Below are 12,264 nucleotides of genomic sequence, written 5' to 3' on the forward strand. Positions count from 1 at the left end.
CGAAGAACGAAGGTGATGCATGAGGGGCGATCAGACGGCGTCAGCGGAGCAGGCAACTTAAGGGGAGTGAGGCGACCACACGCTTGTAGCAGACTCCATTACCAGTAGCTGACCACAAAGGGAGTCAAATTCATATGGGACGAGGGAGGGGGGAGGACTCAACCGTATACCAGCGCAGTGCTCCAGCAGCTAGTCACTAATGGAAGAGATATTGTGATAACTCGCTGTTATTTGATTTTAAGTCAATGGGCTCGCAGGCAGTCATTAGGTCCAAGTTAGATATTGATAAATGTGGTCACGTCAGACACACATTGGTTCCTAATCGTTGTTCGCGGACAGTGCTTAATGTTACCGGTGCCATTCCACTTCATTCAAAAGTAAACCTTTCCAGTCAGTTACGAATGCTACGGACAAGCCGCGGAGGCCGTCGTTTCCGGTCTGCAACAACAAACATAGTTAATGCATCTAGTGAAGCGGATCACAACACGACTTTAAGTTTGTTCAAGATGTTCACGAATAATGACACATAAACATGCAAGCCACAGCTGCCAATTTAAACACAGCTACAACGTTAAAAGCACGGGAAACCTCAATGAATGCATCTCTCAGATCTGTAAACGGAGTGAAAACATGCTGCTTTGGCACAGCTACAAATACCTGCTAAAGCTGTGATCTGATTAAGGCCCGTTGGCTGATTTTGTTATGGTGAATCAATACGCAACGCAGCAAATTCATGCGTCTCTTCCCCACCTGAATGATACTGGAATTAAAAACAACTGTCGTATGCGACTGAACAGTATGAGTAATATGAAATTCCGATCTCGATTTCTGTGACTGAATGGCGTGGTCGTTTGCTCAGAATGAAAATCATCAGTCAATAATGGTAAAATAACTGATTTACGGTCAGAAAATAGGCCACCAGCAGGAACTGTGAAAGTTTACTTCATATGACTGTACAGTTTGGGGGATACGTCGCATCATGCGCGCGACATAAGCAAAGCGGCTGACTAAATGAGAAACCGTATTCACAAGAGAGAACGTTTTCTATTCTCTGAACGGGTTCCACAAACAGCACGACATCATTCTGCCCCGGTGACAACTTTTATTTCGGCGCTTTGTCTTCGGGCGAATTTTTCACATGAAGGAGGAAAAACACGCTCGGGAGATAAAACTTTCCCATCTCAACTACGTTTTCTCGGGTTCACGGTCACATTCTTGATTCCTCTGACTCACATGATTGCGAGGCAGATCTACCGACTTCCCCAGAATACAGCCAGGAACAATCTAACTGCATCTCGTTCCACTCCTGAGGCAAACAGGCAGAGATGTCTAACTTGCTCAGAAACCCTATAGGCATGCCTGTTTCTATAGAAACGTGGGGGTGGGCGGGTATACGGTAAGTCCCCCTTATCATGCACGCACATCCCACACATGCACACACACACACACACAAGAGACACAGAAGAAGAGAAAGTAATGCAGCTGGGGGCTATACATTCATCACCATGGTAACTTCCTGCTAGTCAGCTTGCTAACTATGTTTATCCGCAGGTTGTCTCTAGATTACTCACGCCGATGTGTGAAAGTGAGCATGCATCTATGGCTTGGAACGGGCCAGCAGTTAGCTCATTTCCTACCCGCGTTCTCAAACAATTAAATCTATAAACAGACAAAGCTCGCGCCAGCCTTTTGAGGTGTGTATTTTCAGGAGCCGCCACGTTACTGCGACCGAGATCAGCGGGACGGGGCCTCGCCTCTCGCTGCCCTCGCTCTGGATATTCCACTTGAGATGGTGCCTAATTTGATTATTTCTATCCACTTGGATTTCTTCTCCTTGACGATCACAGGTTGAGAGAATTCCAGGGCTCGTCCTCTCCCCCAGCCCCTCCCTCCAAATACGCACACACACACAGACACACACACACACAGGCCTTGTGATGTTTGATCCGGGGCCAGGGGAGGCCGGCCAGACATTCAGCCCAGACTCTGGCGCCCTTCCCTCAGTGTACCATGCACTATAGCTCCCTGCTGTGAGGCCTGGAGGAAATCATGCAGCCAAGAGAATTGTAAAAGCCCTCAACTATTGAGCAGAGGTTAAAAACGGGGAGGGGAGGGGGGACACAATACCAACGCCTTTGACTCGTGCTCCCCGTGGAAAAACCTAAAAAGCAGCGATTGCTTAAAAAAAAAAGGGAGGGGGGGATCAATATTCCTTTACTGACTTATTCATACCTTTTTCAAAACCCTTTCCATTATGAGGAATAAAATAATAAGACCTCAAGGTGCTTGAAGACGCCTTTAACTAGAATCCCACATCAGCGATTTGCAGCTGACAGCCATTTTTCCAAAGACGCATAAGGGTTTACCAAGTGACAATCCCACAGGATAACACTGCGTGCAAGTGTCTGGCAGGGTGGGTTAATTCACACAGATATCTAGAGGATTCGAAAGTTTCACTCGACAGATAAAATCAAAACAAAATAGACAGAAGAATGCAAGAAAAAACAGGGAGTTGTAAAATAATCGCACGCAATCGCGCACGATCTAAATTTTTAACCCGAGAGCTGAGGTCAAGGGAACGGATCCCGACGACCGCGCGGGCTCCTCCGCGGCCAGCAGAAAAAAGGAGAAAGTATCCCCTCTTCCTCGGCCCTCCCTCCAGTGGCGTCGCGCAGAAAGCTCCCTTCCCTTCCCTTCGCTTCCCTCTCTCCGTGGCTGTGCTGCTGAGTAATCGAGCAAATGAGTTGAGAGGGAGGGAGGTGAAAGAGACAGAGCGCAGCAGAGTCTAAAGTATTCTATTACAAGACAAGATGGAGTTCGTGGGGTTGGGGGAGATGATGCGTTTTCTTGCAGTGTTTAGAGAATGAGGGGCGTATGGGGGGGATGAAAACAGAATGTGTATGTGTATATATATACACACATACACATGTATTGACCTGGAAATCAAGTGAACCGCTCCTATGGCCCCTGACCACCCACCACTACTGCCCTGTTCCTCCTGCTTTCTCACATGCGAGCTGACAGGGGAGCTGGAACATCCGACAACTCGGCAGCAACCCTTCCCCCAACCGTGTTTCAGCATGAAAACGCGCTACCGTCCAGTCCTCTAAATACAGTGTGGAAGGCGGCGAGTACGGGCCAGCTGCAGTTAACACCTTTTCCCCAACCAGTTATTTCACTATAAATCACGCAAGTCGAGATTTACACCTTTTATTCTGCCTTGAATCAATAAGCTCTGTGTAAAAAAAATCCTTTTCATACACTACAACTTTTATATACATACATATACATATATACATACATATACACACATACACATATGTGTACATATATACATATACGTGTACATATATATACATATACACCCACATATACACACATATACGTGTACATATATATACATATACACCCACATATACGGGTACATATATATACATATACACCCACATATACGGGTACATATATATACATATACACCCACATATACGGGTACATATATATACGTGTACATATATACACATATACACCCATATACACACACATATATACGTGTACATATATACACATATACACCCATATACACACACATATATACGGGTACATATATACACATATACACCCATATACACACACATATATACGGGTACATATACACATATACACCCATATACACACACATATACGGGTACATATACACGTACATATATACACACACATATACGGGTACATATACACGTACATCTATACACACACACATATACGGGTACATATACACGTACATCTATACACACACACATATACGGGTACATATACACGTACATATATGCACACACACATATACGGGTACATATACACGTACATATATGCACACACACATATACGTGTATATATACACGTACATATATGCACACACACATATACGTGTATATATACACGTACATATATATACACACATATACGTATATATACACGTACATATATATACACACATATACGTATATATACACGTACATATATATACACACATATACGTATATATACACGTACATATATATACACACATATACGTATATATACACGTACATATATATACACACATATACGTATATATACACGTACATTACACACTATAGTATATCACGTACATATATCACACTACGTACATATATATACACTACATTATATACTTATACACATATACGTAATATACATATATATACAAATATACTACTATATAACACGTACATATATATACACGTACATATATATACACATATATACACAGACACACATATATATCATTCTACCAGAGGTGAAAAGTATAATTTAAGCAGCAACTATGGTCACCCAGCTACTTTGCTCCACTGGCTCATTACTCCCCCGGTTAGAGGGGGTTGGAGGTGGAGTCTGACATCCTGAATTAAGGCCTCCCTCGTGAGGGGCCAAATGCTTGGTAAAAAGGGGTTGCGTTCGAGAGCTCTTTAGCGGAGGGAAGGTCACAGTCCCATAGCTAGCCACGCATAGCTGGAGAGCCACACACACACGCACACAAAAAGGATAATGATTGTCAAATAAAAAAAAGTTATTGCTGGAAAATACTCTCATGAGAGATTAAATGGGGGAGCAATTCAACGGCCAAGGCAGCGCTGTGCCAGGGAGGGCCAGATCAGAGCGACCGGCCGCTTTGTTGGCGGAAAGACACAACCTGCCCCATCATAAAAAGAATGATTCATAGATTACCGCACTCGGTAGAAAGCATGAAAGACCGTAACACAAAACAAGAACAGTTATGAATGTACACCAAGAAGGATTCCCGGACTGGGGACGCAAAATAGGATATGTCAGCATATATCAGGTTTAAAGCGTTTCTTAATCTTAGCTCCACTGTGTTTTGTTGTTTTTTTTCTTTTTTTGTTGCTGCCTGGCATATGTTGGACGGCAACACTGTGATATAGAAAGAAAGGGAGTAACGGAGGATCGATAGAGGCTGAGCCTCTGCTCTGTTGCTTCATCCCCCAAGGCTTAATTCACTGGATGTTTTAAGACGACAGAGTCACAATAGGGGATCAGATGGGATTGACCACAGGATGAAAATGCTAGGAGTGTTTATTAAACTGATGTAGTTGAGATGACGAGCAGGGAGAGATGGAGGGATGGAGGGTGGGGGGGGTTGTACATAATGGTCATTAAAAGCTAATGCCCGTCTAAGCTACGACAGTTCGGCGACTCAAAAAAAAAATAAATAAAAGGCCGCAAAACCACCTAATACCTCCTTTTTCAGCTTTAACGGAGCTTAAATCAAAGCCAAGGGCTAAGCTGAATTTTGAAGCAAAAGCACCTGAAGATTATTTGGTGGAAAGGATACTAGCATTTCTGAATGTCCTTTGCAGGGCCTCGCAGGAGCCTGCAAGGCCAAACTGAAGACAAAGCCGAAGTGTTGATTCAGCTTCATAGGGATCCTGAACGGATAAGCTGTGGCAACCACTCACTCATTGACCCACACACATTCGCATGAGTGAGCATTTGTGTTCACACACACACACACACACACACACACACACACACACACACACACACACACACACACACACACACACAAAACACACAGCCTCTCAGGGCCTGACCAGCTGTCTCACTCCCCCATCTCCATCCAAACCTGCAGGAGAATATAAATCACTCGAATGAAGACGCGCGCACGGGGAACACAAGTGGTGTACGTGACGCACACACACATACACACACACGCCCCTGTCTACACTGCGCTGTGTCCAAACATGCCTTGTGTCCAACTAGCGGAGCATATACTGTCGGAACACACCTACCTACACAAGCTTACGCACACATTTCTCTAGGCACGAATGCGCATATCGCATAACAAAGATGGCCACACCTGGTTTTATGTCATCGCTCCCGCGAATAGCCCGGGCTGCTGATGTCCATAAAAACGCCCGCTCGCAAGTGTGGCCTCAAAACCAGTTCATCTTACCCAGTGAGTGCAGGTGAACACCTAAAGGACCTTTGCCTGTGCGTGGGCGAGTGCGCGCTGGTGCCAGCAGAGAGGCGGAGATCACGCTCAATGCCAGCAGCCGATAAGAGAAAAGGTCATATTGCATAACAGGAGTGTATGCCGTATGCGTCTGTGACATAACGCCGCGGAAGACCGGCGAAGGAGAGGAGCGAGGAGGAGAGAGCAAAGGGTAAACAGGCAGTCTGTATTTATGTCAGAGGAAAGAGCTGAGCTGTGATGTATTTGGCCGCTGAACATCCTTCGCCAGCCCAAATTGAATACGGCAGCTCACAGAGCGCCTGTAATGATGCAGTAAACTCTCTGTTGGCAAAGCGGGCTTTATTTAAGGAGGAAAAAAAAAAAAAAGCAACACACACACACATACACACACACACCGCCTTCTCCTCATTACAGCATAAACTTAATAAATACATAAATAAATAAGACTGGATTAAAAGAGGCAGCGCTGGCCAACTTCACTCCCAGAAATGTTTCTGGCAAGTGCTCGTCAAGTCGGCAAGGCCCCGCGAGGGGAGAGACGGCTGAGTCTGCAGCGTGGGAAGGCGTCTTCCTCTCTGCCTCAACACACGACGTGAACCAAAGGCCGACGTTCGGTGCCGTGAAGAAAAAAATAAATAAAAAGAAAATGTGCTTCTAAGGCGCAAGAGGAGAAAAGAGGCACAGCACATATGTCTTGTGCGCTTTGTGTTTTCTCTGCGTAGGGCAAGGGGACACGCAAACCTGTTAACGCTTTGTTTAAGTTATTTTCCATTGTGTGCAAATTTCTGACAATCTACATGAGGACTTTTCCCCATTCTTGGCGGTTACTTTTATGCCATGCTGATACAGTTTGGCACCAAGATCAAAGCAGCCCTGCTTTTATTTCCCCCCACTGGTGACTAAAAAAAAAAGAAGAAGAAGAATGGTGCTTTCAAATCAAGTCTTGTCCTCTGCAGCTTTTTCTTCACTCCTATCCCTGCAGCAGCCTGCTAGTTTCAAACACTCATGACCCTACGTTCTGTGCGCGAGCCGTTTGACAGAAAAAAAAAAAAAAAAAAAAAAAAAACGAACCAAAAAGCAAGCATATATGAAAAGCACTTATCTTCCGCCATAAAGCCTTTCACATGTGCCACGTGGAATGTAACCATAGTGAACGTAGTCAAATAAACAGGCAGTAAAACGCTGCTTTTGCCATGGTACACTTTGGTTTGCCCCGGTAGCCATAGTGACGGAGGGGTTGCAAAGTGAACCCTGCCATGTTGCACACGTGAGGAGAAGGGAGCTTATGAAAGAAGAATTTGCATTGAAACATAAGGTTAAATGAAGCGCATTGAGGCTCAGGCACGGTGAAAAAACAACCCTGTGACCCTCTCTTCATGGTCCTACATGAGGCCCACATTTCATTTGGACAGCCCAAGAACGAGAGAGCGAGAAAGAAAGACGGGGAGAGGGGAAGATAAAGAGAGGAAAAGGAGGAGAGGAGGGGGAGAGTCTGTGCCTTTGCACTCTCCATTCTGCCCCCGCTCTCTATTTTTGTTTCCTCTTTTTGTGCACGCTCGACGCACACACTCGCGGTGCAATGGATTTTCAACTTGGCCCTCATCAGTTGTGCGCCTGATGAAACAAACACTGACAGCCTCTTTACATTTGTAAAGGCCCCTGCAGCAGCTGTGCTTGTCCCACACACACCATGCGTGCACACAAACATGCACTCACACACACACTCACACACAGACACACACACACACAACCTTTGAATCGGAGGCCTAGCCCCAGCTGGGGCCTACAGGAAGAGCCGACTCTGCACAAAATGGCCCTGGCTGCACTGAGCTGCACTCTGCTGTGCTCTCCTGCTACTCTCGCTTACACGCGTCCACAAACACGCACACACACAGTGTGTGTCATGTTTCGTTAGACAGGACAACACTGCCGCACGTTCGTGCGCGATACCTCAGTCATTACGCAGCCACTAGCCTGCAGCCACTCACTGGAAAGACAATAAACAGAGAAAATAAACCTAAAAAATAAAAACCGGATCCAAGTGTGCTCCTTCAGTAGCACTCAACTTGACATCAGCGACAATCCCTCTTCGGGAAAACGATTATTGCCGTGCCCCGTTCGGCCTCTCGTCCTCGTGTTGCAAATCGCGTTATGACCAATAAGTTTTAACACTGTTCGCACCACGAGGGGCGTCTGTCAGGTGCACGTAGTGTGGGTGGTGGGTGAAAAGCTCGCACTTAAGTTTCGGGGGAAATGGTTAAGCCAAGCATGTATAATTGCCTCACGCTAATTAGGGAGGGGCGGCGGGGTGGGTAACCAGGGGCCAAGAGTCCTGCCTCGAAGCCTGGAGACGGGGAGGGGAGAGGGGCCGCGGATCTGGACGCCCCCAGGTTGTTGTAAAAATGCATGTTTGCGAGCCCGTTTTTTGGCCCGGGCCAGCCGTTACGCATCAAGCACAGCTGCCGAATACACACGACAGATGTGGCACACGTGCGCACACAAACAGGACAGGATCAACGCATCCTGCAGCCGGGGCACACGGCCACGCCATTTCCCTCATCCCCAATGCTCCGTCTCCACTTCTAATTATACAACCAAGTTATGAATAGACAAAATAAATAAAGCCCGTCCAATTTTAGAAAGGGGCGACGTCACGGCCCATCATATTCTGGCTCAGGTCTAAATGGGGACTCTGGTGGCAATTACTCATTATTTCATCGAGACATCCTGTTTCCCCAGCGCAAGGGGACAGGCGCACAAGCAGCGAGATAAGATCAAAAACTTCTCTTTTAATCATTGAACTCTCTCATCTACTTTTGCAATACACAGCACAAAGGTACGGGTAGTTAATACTAATACAACTGAAAGTGCTTGGCCACAGTCAGAGAAAGATCACTGCTGTGGTCGAATACATAAAGTCACCACTATGAGTAAAAGGGATGTTAACCGCTACTGTGAAACACATCCAGTATAAATATTAAAAAAAGAAAAAAAGGGCTTAAGTCTTAATTGGGTTGACTCACATTCCTGTTTCTCATAAGTAAAAGTTGATGCCAGTGCATGCCCGAATGCTCAGCTGACGGCAATAAAATGCACACCCACTTGCCAGTTCATTAGGTACACAAGCGATAGGAATATATTCTGATGCAAGCTCCGCACTGGCTTGGGAAGGTTCAACTGCACGATCACTGTGGAGGACGCAGTCCGTAGCGTTGTTGCACTGCACTGAATTAAACACCGAAGCGGCGGTTATTTAGCCTAGCTCGCTGACTAAAGCCGACATAATAGGAACCAGTGTACCAACTGCGGCCTCCAAAATGAAAACACTGTTGTCAGCAGCCCTCTCATTTTTTTTTTTTTTTTTAAACAAATACAAAAATCAATGCAAGCTTTAGTGCAGGCCTGATATAACAACATGTCTGTTTTCACTAATGTTTGTGTGTTTCTCATAAGGAGTCACATTAACATGACATGCCTTTTTAAGAGTGAGGATTTCTCCTTCTATGTGTTCACTTTTTTTTTTTTTCCAGGACACAAACTGAAAAGGAGGAGGGGGTGATGCTATTGTAGCTATTATTAGCATAAACACTCACTCACACTCACACACACACACACACACACACACACCCCAATACCCAGGAATTCATGGAAGCAAATCTCTTTGTATTTAGGTCTGATTGTTCACGTGCTCTTGAAAAACCTGTTGCTCGGTTTGGCCATATGAGACAATTCCCTTTAAAAATAGCAGTGGGCGTTATTTAATCGCTTTTTGGAGTGGTTTGTAACGAAACTATCGGGAAGAGGAAACATACTTCTTTTTTTTTTTCTAGAGGCGCTCCACATGGTGTTTTGTTGGGTGAAGACGAGGAGGAGGAGGAAGAGGAGGGGGGTAGCTCTGCCGACTTCAGCTTCAGAGCTTTAGCAGCTATGAGATGCCTCGTGCAATTAAAACAAACAATCCCCAACTAATATCTCCCAACAAGCAACCTGTACACCAGGGAAGTGCCACAAACTTTAAAGCCCCGGACAACACACACATACACACACACACACACACACACACACACACACGCCGAAGCCCGAACAGAGGAGAAAACCATACATGGTAGCCGAGCCGAGCGTTATCCTCGGCCCATTCACACTCTACGAGATTAAAAGTCATTGTTTCTACCGTGAAAGGGGGCAATTAATTATTCACCTGAACCGAGGCTACATTTAGAGCCGGGACTGTTCAGTTTCACGGCCCCCCCTTGTCTATATAAATTCACCGGAGCAGAAAGAAAATGGTCGCTTCATACATGAGCCTCCGCAATGCGACTGCCTCTTTAAAAGATTGGCTCGTTTACAAGCTCAAACACACCGAGCCACTGCTGTTTAAAACGTGAGCCCTGTGCACGAAGACGAGGCCAAAAAAAAACGCTGGTGAGCTGCAAAATACAACAATAAAAGACATGGGAGTTATCCCTAATGTGTGTTCTCGCACAGAGGTCACGCGGAGACCTGCTAAATAACTAAAACCCCTGCGGACCTAACGTGAACACTGGGGTTTACGTTGAACACAGTCGCCCTAAAACAGAGACCCTGAAGTGTCCACGCACCCGTTTCAAGTAGTGGGAATTGAATGAATGTGCTCAATCGCATGACCCCCTTTCCTCCTGCTCCCCTCCACTCACTCTTTATGGAGGAAATTAAAGAGCCACAACAGTCCGCCAAACACGCCAGACCGACAGTCCCTCCTCAAATAAATAAATAAATAAATTGAAATACGCAGCACCAGCATACACAACGCAACCTGGAACATGAACTCAACACACACACGCTTCGTCACGAGCATGTATTCGCGTGCATAATATTCTCAAGGTACGGGCTCAGATGAAATGCTCAGCATGGGACGAAATGGAAGCCGAAATAGCTGAGCCATGGCCGACAGGCTCGTCTTCACGGCTCTGACTGGCAAGAAACGGGGGAGCGAACAAAAGCCCTTTTCCTGAAAACTGTTCGCCAAGTCTGTCAATTTTTACAGCCGTTCGCAGCCTTTTAGCACAACAGGGACGCGCTAGGCATCCCCTCCATCGTGCCTTAAAACGAGCCAAAAAAAAAAAAAAAAAAAAAAAATGAGCGAAGCAGTCGCCCCCCCTCTCTCTCTCTCGTAAGCACCCGATGTTCAAATCGTCTAAAACATGTCTGATGTCAAAGAAACGTTGCAACACGGACATTGAATAAACATAGCTGTCTCTTTAAACGTCAGGAACATGGAATTGCTAACACGCTGAGGCGACCCAGAGACATTTTAAAGGATATCTGACGCACATTTGTGCGCAAGCTGCCTGGTGGTAACCTTCACAAACCACGATGAAAGTTTATGCATTTTCATCGAGACGAGCGAAGGCAAACTTGAATAGAGCGGCCGCATTAGAGGGCATTTCAGGCAAAGGTGTGTGTTTACTTACATATTTCTTTTGAATGATATTCCTCTTAGGTCTTTCCTTGCTCATCCTGCAATCCCCAGAGAAATGTTTGGTTACAGAGAGAATGGCCACATGAATTTCTTTTCTTTGACTCTCGCCTCTCCCCGGAGCTCCACCAAACGACGATTTAAATCCCCGGCTCTGTAGGAAAAGCTCGCTGCCCGTGCAGAACCGGTGGTTTCCCCCTTAAAGTATTCGGGTGTAAATCCAGAAAATCAACTGCCGACGACGATCGGAGACGGACTGGACCCAAACTCACTTGGGGATAACATAGTCAAAACAAATGCACAACAATAACTTCCATTCGCCCGAAACAGCTCGGCTTCTCGTCTCTGCGCACTCACTCCCGGCTCTTTTCAAATGCATGAATATGGTTGAGGCGATGTCAACAAGTTACATCTTGCTGGAGGCGAAGACGCGACGAGGGAATTAATAAATAAGATTAAAAAATAAAACGTTAGGTGTCACGTCTTTTTTTTTTCCTCTCTTGGCTGGAGCCTGCGATCGTCGAGAGAGCTCTCCAGCAGCACTGCTCTGCTGACTGAGAGCAGCTCCTTTCTTCCCCTGCCTCAGCCTCTCAGCCTATCACATCCCTCACCACTCAGCGGCAACTTCAAAATCCCGATGAGACACAAAACACTGCCAGACATCCCCCGTACCGTGTTCTTTTATGGACTTTTAGCGTGCTTGTGGTGATTTTAGCGGCCGATTTATAAGATCTCGCACTAAACGGTGCGTTTTAAGCGGGTTATGAGGCTCAATGTTGCCGTGCCATGCCGTGGGTGGCCA

General features: G+C 46.0%; 1 protein-coding gene across 3 annotated transcripts in view; it reads right to left on the minus strand.

The window, feature by feature from the left end:
- Positions 1-12,026, minus strand: part of jarid2b (jumonji, AT rich interactive domain 2b) — a 97,668-nt gene extending 85,642 nt beyond the window's left edge. For all 3 annotated transcript variants that reach the window (XM_047606075.1, XM_047606074.1, XM_047606073.1), the window contains exon 1: positions 11,458-12,026. In XM_047606075.1, coding sequence (XP_047462031.1) covers positions 11,458-11,502 — 45 coding nt within the window. In that variant the 5' untranslated portion in view covers positions 11,503-12,026. The remainder of the gene's footprint in view (positions 1-11,457) is intronic.
- Between the last annotated feature and the right edge of the window lie 238 nt (positions 12,027-12,264).

The sequence above is a fragment of the Mugil cephalus genome, chromosome 14, assembly GCF_022458985.1.
Source record: "Mugil cephalus isolate CIBA_MC_2020 chromosome 14, CIBA_Mcephalus_1.1, whole genome shotgun sequence".
NCBI lineage: Eukaryota > Metazoa > Chordata > Actinopteri > Mugiliformes > Mugilidae > Mugil > Mugil cephalus.